We start from the raw sequence: 16,832 nt of genomic DNA on the forward strand, positions 1-16,832 counted from the left end.
AATCTTATCTATATTATTCTTATTTTTTATTAATTTATTTATTATTTTTTATAATCTGATTTTTGTACCGCGCATTAACATAATTAATTTAAATTATATCCAGGAACAACATTTCGAGTTGTTTTCTGATAAATTATACGACTTGATTTCTTAGATTAATAAAAAAATTAATTAAAAGCGGCAGAATTTTTCAAGGATAAATGCTTGTTATCAATGGAATTGATGTTTTCTATTAAAATTAATGGAACAATTTCTGTTATTCGCTAATCATTAAAGACAACATCAGTAGAATAGAATTTTACTCGATGATGCGATCGAAATAACGATGCTGTCTCGTCAAAATTCTATATCGATGGTCTAATTCTCATATTTGTTAATCAGAATCTTTCGAAATGATCTATTACCCAGTACAATTCAGTCAATCTCGATTTTCGACAGTAACAGCTTGCTAACATGGGGATTCGTTAATTAGCTCGTGCAATATCGACATCAGCTTGACGATGTTGATAACGACAATGTAATTGATACACTGTGCCGTGTCTCATCATTATTAATCTGTATTCGCAGTTGAGAAATGAACCGGCAGAGACGATTTGCGCGATTTATTAGTTTATCTCTGAACTCGCGCTCTCTCGGCCGCATTTAAAAAGAGTGTTTCAATCTGTCTCGAGTATCGACGTGTCGATATTTGAAGTGGAGTGCGAACGACATTCCTCTCTTTTTCTCTTCCCCCACTCGACTATGCGGGTGTGTGCCATCGTGCGATTTTTTTTATTGCTGCTCGCTTTGTTGCTAATACTTCGCACTGGAATGCAATTAAAGGGCGACCGGATTTTTAAATCGTGAGAGTGAGCCCGAAGGTGAACCTGATGTAGACTCGAATGCTTCCGCAATACATTGCTCTCATTTCGTTGGAAATGATAATTATTACAACGACAGTTTCATCAGATTGCAAAAATTAAAATACGTTAAATGGCATAGGTACGCGAGAAGCGAGATTGTATGAGATTACTTCGTGTGCAAGCTCATGTGATCACATTGGCTAATTCATGTTCCAGTTAAAGCCGCACGATATTGTGTAATCTTCTAATTCATAATCGATACTCAATTCGATCCTCTTTCGTTGTATATTCATACTGAGAATAGGCACACGATAAGTTCGATCAATTCTAGATAACCGGTCGCGATAACTGTCTCTTTCCTCTCTTCCCCTCCCTGTCTCTCTTTCTCTGTAATGACATGGAATAGTGGAACGACAATGTCAATATCGTGTAATTGATATACATACTGCTATAGCAAGTTAATAATTCAAATGACGTGAGATACAACGTTGCGCTCGACACAATACGAGCGATTTATTATGTGTTGTCGGCGGTGAATTTATGCAATTTAGGACGCGTCAGTAGACGATAATGCCTCCAAAGTTCCAAGTTTTATACTTTCTTCGTTGTACGAATTCGGAAAAGTGACACTTTTGACAGGTATCTTTTTGCATGATAAATTACATGAATTATTTTCACGCGATTACTCGTATTATTTAAATCTTTAATTCTTGTAACTGAAAAAAATGTCACGATATAAAATATTATGACGTATCTAATATATAATAAAAAATTGTACGCGGTAAATTATAATGATACTTTTATTTTGACGTATAGCTATCGAGAGAAAATAAAATTATTCTGATTGTTATAAAAAACACAATAAAATATGATTAAAATAAATTAAATTATTTTATCATTATACTGCATTTCTGATTCTTAATTTAAATGTGAATAGTTTTTCACTTTTTTCGCAGATTTTAAAAATACAGTCTCAATGGTCTCGAAAGAGTAAATAGATACGCTTCGGTTTTTCGTTTCGCGAGCGCAAGTACTTTTGGCGAAGCCAGTCGGATATTTGATTTGCAAAGCTACACAAGGCGGCGTAAATCTTTTAAGCGGGAATCAACTCACAGCGGTAACTGTCATTAGTCGTCGTCCCTCCAAGCGTTTCGACCGAGCTCTGCGTTTTCACCGAGATTTCGGGCTCTGGTCACCGCCGCCGCCGCTGATCAAATTCGCGTCTGCCTTAATTTCATTTCGCGCTCACTACGCGGACAAATTGGAACGTTCTTTCGCGCGGAACGCGCTCCCGAATTTGCGAAAGCTCTCTCGTTAATCAAAATTCGTTTCGCTGGCCGTATCCCGCCTGTCACGTCCGTCTCTCTTCTCTCTCCAGGACGACGGATAACGTTATTTCTCGGCGCAATGTTTATCGCTGATTATTTTCTATCCAATGTTTATTCTCTTGACGAAAGGAATATTTTTTCCAAGTGATAGGGATTAAAATCTTATTTCATCGCTCGACACTATTTTAGGAGAATGAACAATATACATAAAGTTCACGAAAATAGTAGGGGAGACCGGGGCTAATAGACTCATTTTTCAGTTTCGAATTTTTACAGACAAAATTAAGAGACTTATCGAAAAAATGAATTCTACACCAGTTATTATATGTATTTGACTACCTAATAATATTTTAATAATAAGGGGCAACTGATAACTAATATGAAAAAAATGCATTTTTCTAATGCATTCCATCTGATTCAACTTACCCCGGGACTAAGATAATTCGACTAAGATTATTAAAATAAAGATTAATGTATTTTAAGCTACGTCTTTGGCTACATATTAATAAAACTTTCATAAAAATATATTTATAAATAATATAATATATTATATTATTTAATAATATAATATAAAAATATATTTATAAATAAATATATTTTAAAATATATTTATTTTAAACACAAACATTCGCTTCGCAGGGCAAACAATACTTCTTTTCGCAAAATTTATTCATTTCGTGCAAAAACACGTCGAATAAGCCTAGTTTTCGAGATTGGACATGAGAGAACTAAACTTATAACATTTATCACTGAGGAAAATCTTTTTAAAGGAATAAAATTTTGAGTAAGTATTATAAGAGTCGTCACTAAATGAGTCATACAGTTCCATGCTATGGTTAGTCTACTATCCTCATCCATTCATTTTTTAAAAATATTAACAATATACGATAACAGAGAAACATAAACAAAAAAAATTTGTTGAACTTTATTAAGTAAGAATTACACTTACTATCTAAGTCAAAATCAAATATCTCAGACAATCATATATGATAATAAAACAAAAACTTTAAGAATAAAAATATTTACTTAAGTGTATGATTTTTTAAAATTGTGGCATAACTTCTATCATAGATGTGTTTGCAACAAAATGTTACAGCAGACTTAGCGGCAATCGCTGCTGCGTACTCAGACACGTTTACGCATATCTCGCATGTTTTGTTTTTAATGTAATCTCGATTATTCTACTTACCCCTGTATTCAACTGACCCCGGTATCCCCTAAATTGATGTTCTATTGATATTAGGGGAGACCGGGATTTCGTTTATATTTTTATGATAAAAGAAACAATGGAAAAGTTACTGCAAAGTAATTTCTTTTACAACGTAGGTATATATTTCTTCCTAAGTTTCATTTAAATCAAACAAGTATTACAATAGAAAAAGAAAGAAATCTGATTCAAGAGCAGGCAAGTAAATTTTTGAGCACTTCATAATTTTGTATTAATGTCTTTTGGTTTGAGAAAGCAATCTAAACGACGTATCATTAATTAAAAGAAAAGTTTGTTAGCATATAATACGTTATTTTAAGTAATGATAATTCGTTCATTGTTGTAATAAAATGATCAAAATCAGACGTGTCATCAGGGATGAGATATATTGGCTCATATCACAAGAAAAGCTTAGATTAGATTAATTCGCTGTACCGCACGTGTGAACATTCAATTACAATTTAACTCTAATAAAATGCTTTATATTTAATATGAGGCGAATTTATCGCCACTATCCCAGCTGCAAATCAAATATAAATGACGGTTTCTTATCTCAAGTAAAAGAGTAGCACACACACATATATATATATATATATATATATATATATATATATATGTGCTACTCTTTTATATATATATACACATACACATACACACACACACACGAAATTCGCAAGAGCACCGAATATTAGTCCGTGCGAAAGTTCTCAGCTGTTCGAACGAGAGAAAAAAAAGGATAACAGACAGACAGTCACGAGACAGTACTGACGAGCGTAAACAGTGACAACGAAAAGCGAATAATAATTAGAGACGGATTATAAACCGTATTTATTTATCGTAACGGGTATCAAATAATCCGACAACGCAGTCGAGCGCAACACGCTGTAATCCGTTAAGGGAATGAGATGCAGCCGCTGCTAAGAAAATTAAATTAATAAACCACTAGATTGCGTATATTCTAAATTGTATATTTAAAACCTTCTAGAATATTCAAGAAAACAAATCATTTTCTCTGAGTCAAATAAGAATTGAGAAAGAAGAGCGGTAGACTTACTTATCCTTTGGCTCTGAAAAATCTGTCACATGAAATGGTGTCTGTTAACGCACTCTGTAATAAAAGACTTTGCATACGTTGAGTAGATCATTGGCCACATATAACCATCGTGTCTTAATTCCATAAATCAACTAAAAAAATATTTTTATATTAAAATAAGTAGAATTAAAATAATTACACTTATTTTTTAACATTTTGCTATTTGATCATTACAAAGTAAACTTTGAAAGATACAATTTTTATTAAGAAGTACATATCTAATTTTTATTTCTGTTATTTTTCTATTACATTTTTGTTAATTTAATATAAAGTTTATCATAGAAGCAGTTTATACTGTGATATAATTTATCCCACATTTCGGGGCACATAAATTAATTACAATGCAGCGTGTCCATATTTCATTTATTGCGAAGAAACAATATGTGTATGGAATTATTGGTATGAAAATATAGAGAAAGGTTCTCTCTATCATATTTTAATTATAATAATTAATTGTTTTAAAAATCTAATGCCGAAATTGTGAAAACTGTGCCAACGAGACCCGATCTTTCCTATTTGTTCATATTGTGTATATGATCTTCATTTATTAAATAATTAATTTTATTTATCAAAATTTCTCACATTATTTTATGACACAAAAATATAATATAATTATTTTTTATAATAATCATAATAATTATTAAATTTATCAATTTATTTTTTTATGTGTATTTATATTATAGATTATTATAATCCTAACTTATTTTCGTTTTTTATAAATTTTATCTTTCTCATCTTTTTTATAAAATAATATTATAATTTTTATAAAATTTATTTCACAAGACTATAATCAAAATTTTTTTTATTTTACACATAATAATATAATTTTGTAGTATTAATGTCAAGCGACCCTGCACGTATAATTATTCGTGTCACTTTTAAAATTCTGTAAATTCACAAATCCTCATTTTTATACATATTGCCTTTAAAGATATATATACCATGGTATATACATGTATCTCAGGGTTTATTGAACAACGCTCAAATAATGAGATTGCATAATTTATTCTACATTTACAATATGTCTATCGTATACATATACAAACGGTAATCTTGATCACGACCGTAGTCAAGGGCCAAGAGCGACGCGGAATCTATTTCACAGGACAAATAAGCGAAGTTGTCGGCAAGCTGCAGGCGGATACTCGGCTACATACGAGACGCACAGCAGCCAGGGCTTATTGGTATGCATGAGACAAGCGCATCGGGTCATAGCGCCCCTTTAATACACCCTCCCTCACCCTTTGCCCTCGTCTGTTCTCACCGGTTCCCACCATCCACGGAGTACATAGGGCCATCTCCGTTCCCTTTACCCCTTCTGTACGACCCTCATGTACTTTGTCACCTCGCCGGTAACTTTGCTAGCTACTTGCTCGAATCGCTATTATCGTCCTTAACCGCGACACCGGCCGGGAAGATGGAGCGTGTACTGGGAGTGCCCTCGCCTTGGCGCGCAATCACAGCCACTGGTATTATACCCAAACGCAGGGACCGAATTGGAATTCAGATTGAAGCGTAAGGGAGCGTGTCTCGGCCGGTGGAAGCAATTGCTGCACCGTTAATGGCATCGAATATTAATATCGGGGCAGTGAGATAGCACGATACCGCCGATCCAGGAGGTGCAAGAGAAGTCGACTGGACTTATTGGACGATCGGGATGATCCTCCTAGAGTAGGTCGATCAGACTTTCAAATTGGGAAATCGCGCGATCGTTCGGATTTATTTCTTCATCTCTCCGCACACGACAGGAGTACCGGAAAAGTAAACGCGATGGCGGAAAGGTAATATCGATAAGCGAGAAGTATACGAGGACCGTAAAGTTTTCGCGATCCAACACAAGCCTTAAGTGGATCGCGCGGGAGTGGTCGATTTAACATAGGCGCTGCTTCATTCCCGTTCCGAGCATTGATCGAGGTGTGCTCGTAAAAAGTGCGACGCGGATAAAAAATGGAGATGATCATAGGAAGGTCGGGGTGAGTTTTGATGTACGACGCTGACAACCAACCCTCATTTCATTACGTTGTATCTATCGTTGGTCGACCGGATAGGCGACTGATGGTAAGAGGTGATATTTTTCCCCGACTCGCCTTGCTTTTTACGAGCATCGGTCATATAACTGGAAAAGAAGAAGATAACGACAAGAAGAAGGAAGGGAGGAGGGGAGAGAAAGAGAGAGAGAGAGAGAGAGAGAGAGAGAGAGAGAAGTGCGGAAGAAAGAGGCGCATCTCATCTTCTGTGGATAACTCATCATGGATGATCTTGCGCGACGCGAAATTGTCAGTGTGTTGTTTGCGCGTGTTCTACTTTTTTTACGAGTCGCTTCTAGGAAAGTACATTTCGATCGAGGTTAATCGAAACCCTATTCCATCGTACTCCTCGAGAATACAAATTTAAGAATCTCGTTAGAGTAAAGTTACAATTGGTATGGGAGACAAGATTAACGTCTTCGTCTCCCACACCAATAACGTTTGCGATGAATTCAAATGCTTTTCCCTGATTTTCGCAAATTTAACATGTGAAAGAAAAAAAAGCTTAACTTGTTTTGATAGTTAATATTAAATCTACACTAAACAAAAAATCTGTTGCAACAATTAAGATGGTGGATTCAATAAAATATATACAAATCAGATATTTATAGTTAAATATTCTATCAAATATTCTAGTTAAGATAACTAGAAATTCAGTCACAATAATCAGAATTCTGATTTATGTTCGTTCAGAATTCATATTATATTTAGTGGCACAGAACATTTTTCTTGATGTAGCTTAGTTTTTTAAATAGATTTAGATTAAAGAAAAAAATTACGTTATAAAAAGAAAAAATTTTTCTAATTAAAATATATCAAGATTACGTATGGATAAATATTTTTCGTTTACTTTTGCGATTTATTAACTTTTCTGTCTTCTATTTTTTTTTCATAACGCTATCAAAAGGAGGGAGGGAAGGAGAGGGAGAGAGAGAGATAACGAAACAAACAAGCATTTTGTTTTGTTATCTCTCTCTCTCTTTCTCTCTTTCTCTCTCTCTCTCTCTCTCTCTCTCTCTCTGTAAAACGCGACATGAAAAAAATGTGTTGCGCAAGTTTATGTGTTTTTTCGTTGATCTCATTATTAAGACTAAAAATTTAGTCAAGGGACCATTAACACTGTAACAAACCACCGAACTTTTCGAATCTCCCAACGGTAAAGACTAAACTTTGGGAATATGTAGCTACTAACTGCAACTTCTATGCAGTTTCGCGGTAACGTATAAATAACTCTCTTAAGAAGTTCGCAACATTACATACGCCATATAAAAAATTGTTAAGTATAATCACGCTTTGCGCAGACTTTATCTCCCATAAGTAATAATAATAGTTATTTGAAGTATAATAATTCCTTGTTAAAAATTTTAATCCTAGTCCTGTATAATATAAACGTCTATTTAAACCAATATTTCACCATAAATTTTATTTTTAAATTTTGTTGTAAGATTCTTTTACATGGAAGAAATAATTTTACTAAAATATCTAAAAATTTAAATAGATTAAAAAATAATTTTGTTGGATTATCATAATAATTATGCAGGAAATTTGAATACTCCAAAGAGTCTCGATATTTTTAAATAATTGTAAGATGATCAAGCAATCAGCTTGATCGTCTTATATAATTATTTTGATAATCCAATAAAATTTTCAGATCTAATTAAATTTTCAGATACTTCAGCAAAACTTTCCGTGTATTTATCTAAAAAAGGTATATTTTATCTTTTGAAAATTTATAGGTAATGTTCATCAGAAAAGATTGGCTCATACAGTTACTATCATTACTTTTCAAATTGTGATCCTATCTGTCATTTAGCGGATGATATAAATATTCGCACATTACAATTCTGATTGGTCTGGAAAGAAGGAATGTGACAATAAAATTGATTATCTTATCTTTTCTATTTTTCCGTAGAAAATAATTGCAAATAATTCCGATTATTTTCTCGAATGAGATTCGCCACTTTGTTCGAGGATTTCGAATGTATATATCTGGATTGTGCTATTTATACATCGACCGAGAATGAAATGATGTCGTCGAAGGAGTAAACAACGCGACCAAAGAAACAAAAACGAAGACGCAAAAATGAAACGCGCGTTAAAGTTTTCACGTCTTAGTATTCCACCGTAAAGTAGGTAATAAACAGGATGCAAACATTTCAAAAATGTTTCCACTTTTTACTCTTCACGAAATAAAGACCAACACTAAGTATACCCCAGTGATGTGAACACAACACAGTGATGTGAATACCGGCATTTGGAATTACAATAGACTACTCTTTGCTAAATATATCGACAGTACATCAATAAAACATATCGTGATTGAAGAATTGCATTGTTTAAGGAGAATTATTGAAATCTCCCTTAAATTTTTTATATATTATATTTCATATCATTATTCTTCTTGCGCTCATTGATAAAATAACGTTGGAAAAAGATTGTAATTAAAAGTACCCAAGAATATTTTTCAATTACAATATTTTTCATCCATTCGCTGGAGATATGTATAGATTGGAAATATACGCTCTAAATATATTCGATTCTTTTCAAGTCTTTAAAAAAAATTGTACTTTAGAAAGACATTGATATATAACTGTGAGACCGTGACTCATTATTGCAGGATTAAAAAGTAGTCTTCGACATTATAATAGATGTTAAATCCGCATATTCATAGTCCACAGTATCTTACGCACCCTTGCATTTATCGCGAGGTGTTCGTGTCGTGCCCTTTTGTATGCCTGCGAGGAATGTCAAGGAATAGAGAGCAAAGAGGAAGAGTGGTATGCGCGTACAAGCGGGAATGTGCACGTTCTTTGAGAAACCGTAACACTGTCACACCACGAGAGAAAAGCACGCGGGAAACCTCGTTAATAAACGAATCCCTCGAATGCCTGAGATGATACATTGGCATAATTGGTTTGTTGACGCAAGACACTGGCTTTTACTTTGAAGATTCCAAGGACCAGCGCGACCAGCTGAGATGTCACGGGTGTCGATAGCTCAAATTTTATGCAAATCGACATTACACGTATTATGCTGTGTTGCACTCTAAAATTCTATTTGAATTATGGAAAATGTTAAATTAAACTGACAATTTTTAATCAATTTTTAGAAGTGTTTATTCGAAGGAAATACTGCAGTTATTTGATTTGAAATTACATTAATTAACAATCATATATTATTAATATAAACTATAGTTTTCAATAAAAACAAAACCCTTGCTATTCGATATCTGTCGCAGAGACAATTTTTGTTTATATTGATAATACATGATTATTAATTATTACAGTTTATAATCAAATAACTTTTTAATCAAGACTTTAAAAACATTGAACATACACAATGATATTTATCTTAAACAATGTGTGCTTTCAATGTACTATAGTATGGAACTGAGCCTAAATCAAACCATCGCCAGGCGTGAAAAATGACAATTTATCACTACTTTAATATACACTACTCTAATTGTATAATATTAGGTGTTGGAATTAATTCGTAGCGTTTTACAAGTGATGGGAAGTACTTTCATTAATGTATTTTTTAATGCTCATGTGAAATAAATAACATTCTTTCATTAAAAACGCTACGAATTAATTCCAACACCTAATATATATATATATTATACAATTATATATATTATACAATAATATATATATATTATATAATATTGTAATATCATAATTCATGTAGCTCATGTTCGCAATTCTCTCTCTCTCTCTCTCTCTCTCTCTCTCTCTCTCTCTCTCACCGTTCTCCATGAATTAATAAAAAATGAGTGTTTCTATTTATTTGTATTTTAATTATTTGTCATCGTTTGTTATTACCAGAGTTGGTAGTGCTAAATTAAAAAAATAAAAGTTAAGTTAAAAAGTTAATTAATTTTAACTTAACTTAGTTACATTTTAGACTCTTAACTTTTTAACTTTATTTAGTTACATTTTATCCGTAACTATTAATTTTTTATTTAATTCTTGAAGTTAAGTCTCAGACATAATACGCGACAATAGCGATAACTTAAAATGAAGTGAAAATTGCAAAAGTGAACAACTTTACTAGGTGTTGACCTATGACAATGAAATCATAAATATTCTAGTGACTTTGTTCACTTTTGTATTAGGTGTTGGAATTAATTCGTAGCGTTTTTTAATGAAAGAATGTTATTTATTTCACATGAGCATTAAAAAATACATTAATGAAAGTACTTCCCATCACTTGTAAAACGCTACGAATTAATTCCAACACCTAATAATTTTTACCTCATTTCAAATTACACAATCGACTTCCAGATTTCAATCTATCAGAAACCGTGTATTTCGATGTATCTAGTTTCTGATAGGTTGAAATCTATTATTCCTTATTACTATCGCTACTCCCTCGTATTGTGTCTGAAGTTTTAGTCATATCACAGGCCAGTATTCATAGTCGAATCTTATATATAAACAATATATATAAACAAAATATATAAATATAGAGTATTTTCTAAATGAAGTATATATTTGTTATTTCCGTTATTTGTAAGACACTGAAACTGTGGAATCATGAATTAATAATAAAATAAAAAAGAAAACAAATTTAACTTTCGACTTTTTAACTACTTTTTTTTTAATTAACTTAACTTTTAATTCAATTAATTTCATTATAAATTAACTTGTATATTAACTAAGTTAAATTTTCAAGGTTGTTAACTTTAACTTAATTTAGTTAAAAAGAAAAGTTAACTTACCCAACTCTGGTTATTACTCTGTTAGATGTAGTCATTCATCATCGCATTATTATTAGTATTATATATTTTCGAAGAATAGTAAAAAGTTCCAATAAATCCTGCTACAATACAGTCAGTTATCAGCACGCTCGACTTTCTATAAACCGATAGCGATTACTATGCGACTTGACAGAACGCTTCCTTCCTGAAGCTCGACATCATAGCCTCCTAAATCCCCGTATCAATACGGACGAATCCAAATGTGAGAGGATAGCAAGTCTCTGGACTTGCAGGCACATACGGTGCATCCCGATCACCGAAATCGCGCCCATTTCCCACCATTGTCGGATACGTTTTCCAAAGAGCCGCCACCGCTCGCGCTATTGTAGTCTTGACGACAATGGACTGATGAGCCGGTATTGTCGAATTCGTCGAACTCTGTTTGCACCGGATAGGAACGACGCGACGAAAAAGAGAAAGAAAAAGGGAGGGGGAGAGAGAGAGAGAGAGAGAGAGAGAGAGAGAGAGAGAGGGAGAAAAAGAGAGATCACAGTTCGTGAAGCGACGCATTTATCCAAAAATCGAGAATCGTTCTGTTTTTTCGACGATGGATCGACTCGAGTATTCTCATACGTTTGTCCGAACAAACTCGCCTCGTCTCGTCTCGACGAACAGCCACAGGCGTTCTGTAATCCCAAAGGATTAACTCGAGACCGAACAAGTATTTTCTTGACGGGAGGAGAATCGAGATTTTCTTGACTCGCGACTCCGAATGTCGTGAACGACGGACGACGTGGGAAACGCATGAGATACCTTCGCAATTTTCTTCCAAGAACGCGGTGCGAAGGATTTCTACCAATAAAGCGGAAAGAGAGGGAGAGAGAGTGTATATACTCCGCGAGAAAGCAATTATATACCAGCGCGCAATGACTTTTACTAGGAAACGCGCGAACCATTGTAGCGGCTCGTGACAACATCTGGAGAAAAACAAGAAACTCGTAATTACGTACTGCAACTCCTGGCGTTCTCTTAGAGAAGTACGTAGAAACGAGAACAGACGATTTCAAGTTATGTCGAAGCGCAGTAGTAGTAATTCACGTTCGCTTTCCTTCGAAAAATTATTTCAACTTGTACATATTACGTTATATTAGGTGCGCAACTAAGTTCTCGCTGTTATTTTGATGTTATTTTCATCAAAATAACAGCGAGAACTTAGTTGCGCACCTAATACTTAATGTTATCGCAGAATTCTCTTTGCTAAAGCGTGCGAATTAGAAAGTTGACGCTGCGTCGAACATTCGTTTAAAATGCTTGCGAGACTACTTGAACTACCGCGCAGCATCATTCGGAATTCATTCGTGGAAACGTCTTATTTCCTTCGAGACGGATCGAAGGGTCGCCACGGAGCGAAACGCTTCTCCCCGTGGAATGAATTTTACATATTCCGGATTTTCCGAGCGATTACCTTGCACGGACGATGGAGAATTCCTTCTTTCTACGCGTAATTACCCGTGCCGTTGCCTGGCGCGACGCCACGTTAACGCGCGGCGCTCGTAATTTTACAGCGGAGAAATAACAAAGCCGCATATGCAAGAAGCGCTAATTTATCATATCACGCAGCCGTCTCTCTCTGAAGTGACAGGGGGAGTTATAAAATAAAAGGTTATACCAAAAGCAAATTACAAAAATGCATAATAACATTAATGCGCTTTGTGATAATGTCGCTTGTATAACAGTAACTTGGATCCACGCTATGTGTGTTGTGTACCTTTATAAATATTAAAAATATTGAATTTATAAAATATCTATATTATAAAATATTAAATTTAATAATATAGAAAATTGCAATTCTTTTCATCATTTTTTAAACGATGATGTACATGGTATTCGCAATACTGTTTTCATCAAACTGGTTAATATAAAAGTTACGGTAATTTATTCATTGCTTCAAAATTGTTCTGTAATCTAGTTGTTTGTCAGCAATCTACATCTTGTTTTTGGTATTTATAACTATAATTACATGTTATGTATCATAATTATGTCTATTGCTGCTATAATAAGAAAATAAAGCTAACAAAATGAGAGTCAAACATACGGTCAATGATGTGTAAGTAACAAAATATATATCTTATTAAATTACATTTACTCAGACATTTTCACTCCTTTCTAGAACATCCTCAGTGAAAATTATCGATATTGAATTTTAAAGACTTTGTAGATTCAAAAGAATTTATTTTCTATGAATAGAAAAGCCCGTTTTATTTTCTTGCTGTTCTTTGAATTATCGAGAGTCCTCAAATTTATTATTACTGCTATAGTAATAATAATATGTGTATATAGTTCTATCAACAAATACATAAGGAAGACTTGACCGTATGGGAGAGTTAAACCACTTTAAATATATATCTCATTCAAATTTCAGGCCAAGCAATTGTCAAACCGCGACGTATGGATCATGCCATTTTGATTTTACATTTCTCGAAACATGGCAAATAGTTTCCAATTGATAATCGTGCACGTGGCACGAAAATTTGAACGAGAAATTTGAAGTAGTTCAAATCTCCCAAATTCCGCCTATATATACTTGACACGAAAATGACTGTAAATTATAGTTATTATATAATTGTATTATCACAAAAATTATAATTATTACAATTTAACTATAATTTACAGTTGTTTTTGGATCATATAAAATATGGATAGCTCAAGAGCGACTATAAATTTATAATTAAATTATAATAATTGCAACCATTTTTATGGTAATAATAACTCGTGTTACAAACATTTTTCTTTCAGTATACAACCGACTGAACTAAATGTTTGAAATGCATAATCACAAGTTTCATAACGACTGTAAACATTATAATGACCAGAGAAGTAGACGATGCGGAATTTGTGAAAGCTTACGGACGTAGAAAATTGCAATCGTTGGGTCATAATGGAGTTGTTCCGAGCTTTGATCAAACGATTCCGTTAGTTGTCTCGTCAAGAGCAAACCGCCATGAGACTAGGGTCGATGGTTAATGGGAGTCGTACAAAGGTTTGTCCGAAAACCGCAACATGTGGGAGTACGGGAATACGAGCGTATACGAGAACATTTTTCCGAGTACGCGTCGATGCGTTTCTCATTAATTAAATAAGCAAAAGGACGAACTTTTACAATATACATGTTTTCAGTAGATATGCGTAGCATAAAACAACGTGTAATTTATAATTTATTGTCATTTATAATTTATTGTAGAAGAACATTAAATGATAATTTACCTATACCGCAATATTTTAATAATTAATAACTTTTAGTAAGCGCGACATTTATAACAATTGTTTATGAATTTTACCACGATTATTAAATATTCACTGCTTTGTTTTTTAAATACCTATGGTTATCACATTGGGAAAACTTACTGCGTTACATTTATAATCCATTGTGTGTTTTCAATATTACCTCATTTGACCTCACATGAAAGAATTAACGGATATTGTTTTTAATTATAATCAAAAGTTAATTAACGCTTTGTTTTACACGAACTGCAATTATTCATCCAATGATTTTTTGCATACAAAAGAAAAGCTCTAAAAAATACTAGAGCTGAGGAAAAGTTCGTTTCACTACTGGTGATCGAAATTGCGTTCGGCTGAGCAGAGATTTACCTTTACTACTTACGCGCGCGCGCGGTGCTCATTTTTCACTCCAAATATTGTAAAAAAATTCTAGTTTATTTTCTTTATCACATAATACACTAACCATATTATTGTAATACTACATAATACCCTAACTATCATTATACAATAATATAAAACTAATTATACACATATAAGTATATTTATTATTTAATTTTCACTGAAAATCGATGTTATCAGTAATTATTCGACACAATTCTTTTTCTAATAATATTATTGTAATAAATTTTTTTTATAAATATATAGAAAGAACAGGTACTTTTTGCTGAAGTATCTACTAATTTAAGTAGATACAGAAAAATTGTTAGACTATCAAAATAATTATGTAAAACACTCAAGCTGGAGTGCTAGAATGTCAAAACTTTTTGCAGTATTGATCACTATTGCTTGAGTTTCTTAGTAATAATTATTTCATGGTCCAAAATTATTTTCAGATCTATCTTCATTTTTTTTTATTTTAAAATCATTCTTTCTATCTCTGAAGCAAATAATCAAGCAAATAGGTCATCAATATCGCTAAAAATTGGTAAATTGACATTCAAATGCATTCATCATGATAAAAAAAAAAATGATTATGGAAAATCTATATGATTGGAAATGCAGGTATGATAAATTCAAGCAGGAAGCCGCGAGAAAAGCAAATCGTGAGGGTAACTCGAAAGAAGATCGAAATGCTTTATAACATCGTAAACAAAGCCTCCTTCCCGATTTCACGATTTCTCCCAGGGCGCGTCAGACGAGCTTTTTACACTCCCATGGCATCGTAAATCTTCGCTCTCGCATTAACGGCAACGTGAAAGCACTGAGAAGAGCTCTCGCACGAGCGAACGCAGATATCTCGTATTCGCCCGTAGACGTTTCCACTGTTTATATCGCTTTACGCTTTTCTCTCATATCTAATAATTTTATACAATAATCCATTAATCCCTTTACTCCCAAAACACCTGCAACCGCCTGCAGCTTGGCAGCTGCGCTGTATTATCTTGAATTTTTTACCGCGGCATATTTAAAACGCGTTGCCATTAAAATAACACGCGAACAGAATAAAATAACATGATAAACGTGAATCAAATCGAAAGCTTCGATAATAAATATATTCGTCAAATCTTTATAATTTTACGATATAAATAATCATGATCTTTTATAATAAATTTAACAATATTATTTGATTCATTATTATAATATTTCAATATTATTTAATTGATTTATGTCGTGATTTAATCGATCGATTATAAACTTTTACCTAATTAGATTAGATTGAACGTCATTCTCCGAAAATTTATAACAAGTGTATTATATACATGTATGATTGCATGTTTTTAACACGATATTCATCAAACGAAGGCTATTTTATTGGACTATCCAATTTTAGAATTACCACATATATTCACGCGAGCCATCCACGTGTCGAAATATTCGCGTGAATATTTCAACGATTAATTAACTTACCTTCAGGGGTGGTCTCGTCGGATCTTTCCGCAGCTCCGCGAAACGTGCCTCGAAACTGTCGTCCCAGTATTCCCGACTCCGCATCCATGAGGGCTGTAAGAGAAGGTAAACAACTGTTAGAAATTTCGTGGCTCAACGTATATTGCTTCGTGGTTAATAAAACGAAAACGCCGCAAAGACGCGTAAATTTCACGAACGTCCGCACTCGCTGGCACACAGCAGAATGAGACAATGATGTGCTGTAACTTACGTATTTTGTTATACTTTCATACGGTGAAGTCAAAAGAGACTCGACAGTTGTTAGTAATTTCGCGAAAAAAGATTAATCGGTCTCATTCGTTTTTAATTTAATTGTATTTCGCGTTTATTGCTTGGATATTCGTTGCAAAATTGCCGTGTATACTTTTCGCGAAATTTAATAAACCTGTTAATTTCACGAGTGGGTACACAATTTTATGTTCTTTCAAAATTCAATCTGACTTTTATATCTTTGTGCAGGTTTCACT

At 33.4% G+C, this 16,832-nt stretch overlaps 1 protein-coding gene and 1 long non-coding RNA gene across 3 annotated transcripts in view; one reads left to right on the forward strand and one right to left on the reverse strand.

Annotated features, from left to right (window-relative positions):
- Nucleotides 1-16,832, forward strand: part of LOC105153680 (uncharacterized) — a 103,284-nt gene that overhangs the window by 51,964 nt on the left and 34,488 nt on the right. The gene's annotated exons all lie outside the window — the stretch shown is intronic.
- Nucleotides 1-16,832, reverse strand: part of alpha-Man-IIb (alpha-Mannosidase class II b) — a 194,819-nt gene that overhangs the window by 34,298 nt on the left and 143,689 nt on the right. For both annotated transcript variants that reach the window (XM_087408303.1, XM_011068676.2), the window contains exon 3: nt 16,327-16,419. In XM_087408303.1, coding sequence (XP_087264429.1) covers nt 16,327-16,419 — 93 coding nt within the window. The remainder of the gene's footprint in view (nt 1-16,326; nt 16,420-16,832) is intronic.

Source organism: Acromyrmex echinatior, chromosome 7, assembly GCF_024713525.1.
Source record: "Acromyrmex echinatior isolate Ae372 chromosome 7, ASM2471352v2, whole genome shotgun sequence".
In the NCBI taxonomy this organism is placed as follows: domain Eukaryota; kingdom Metazoa; phylum Arthropoda; class Insecta; order Hymenoptera; family Formicidae; genus Acromyrmex; species Acromyrmex echinatior.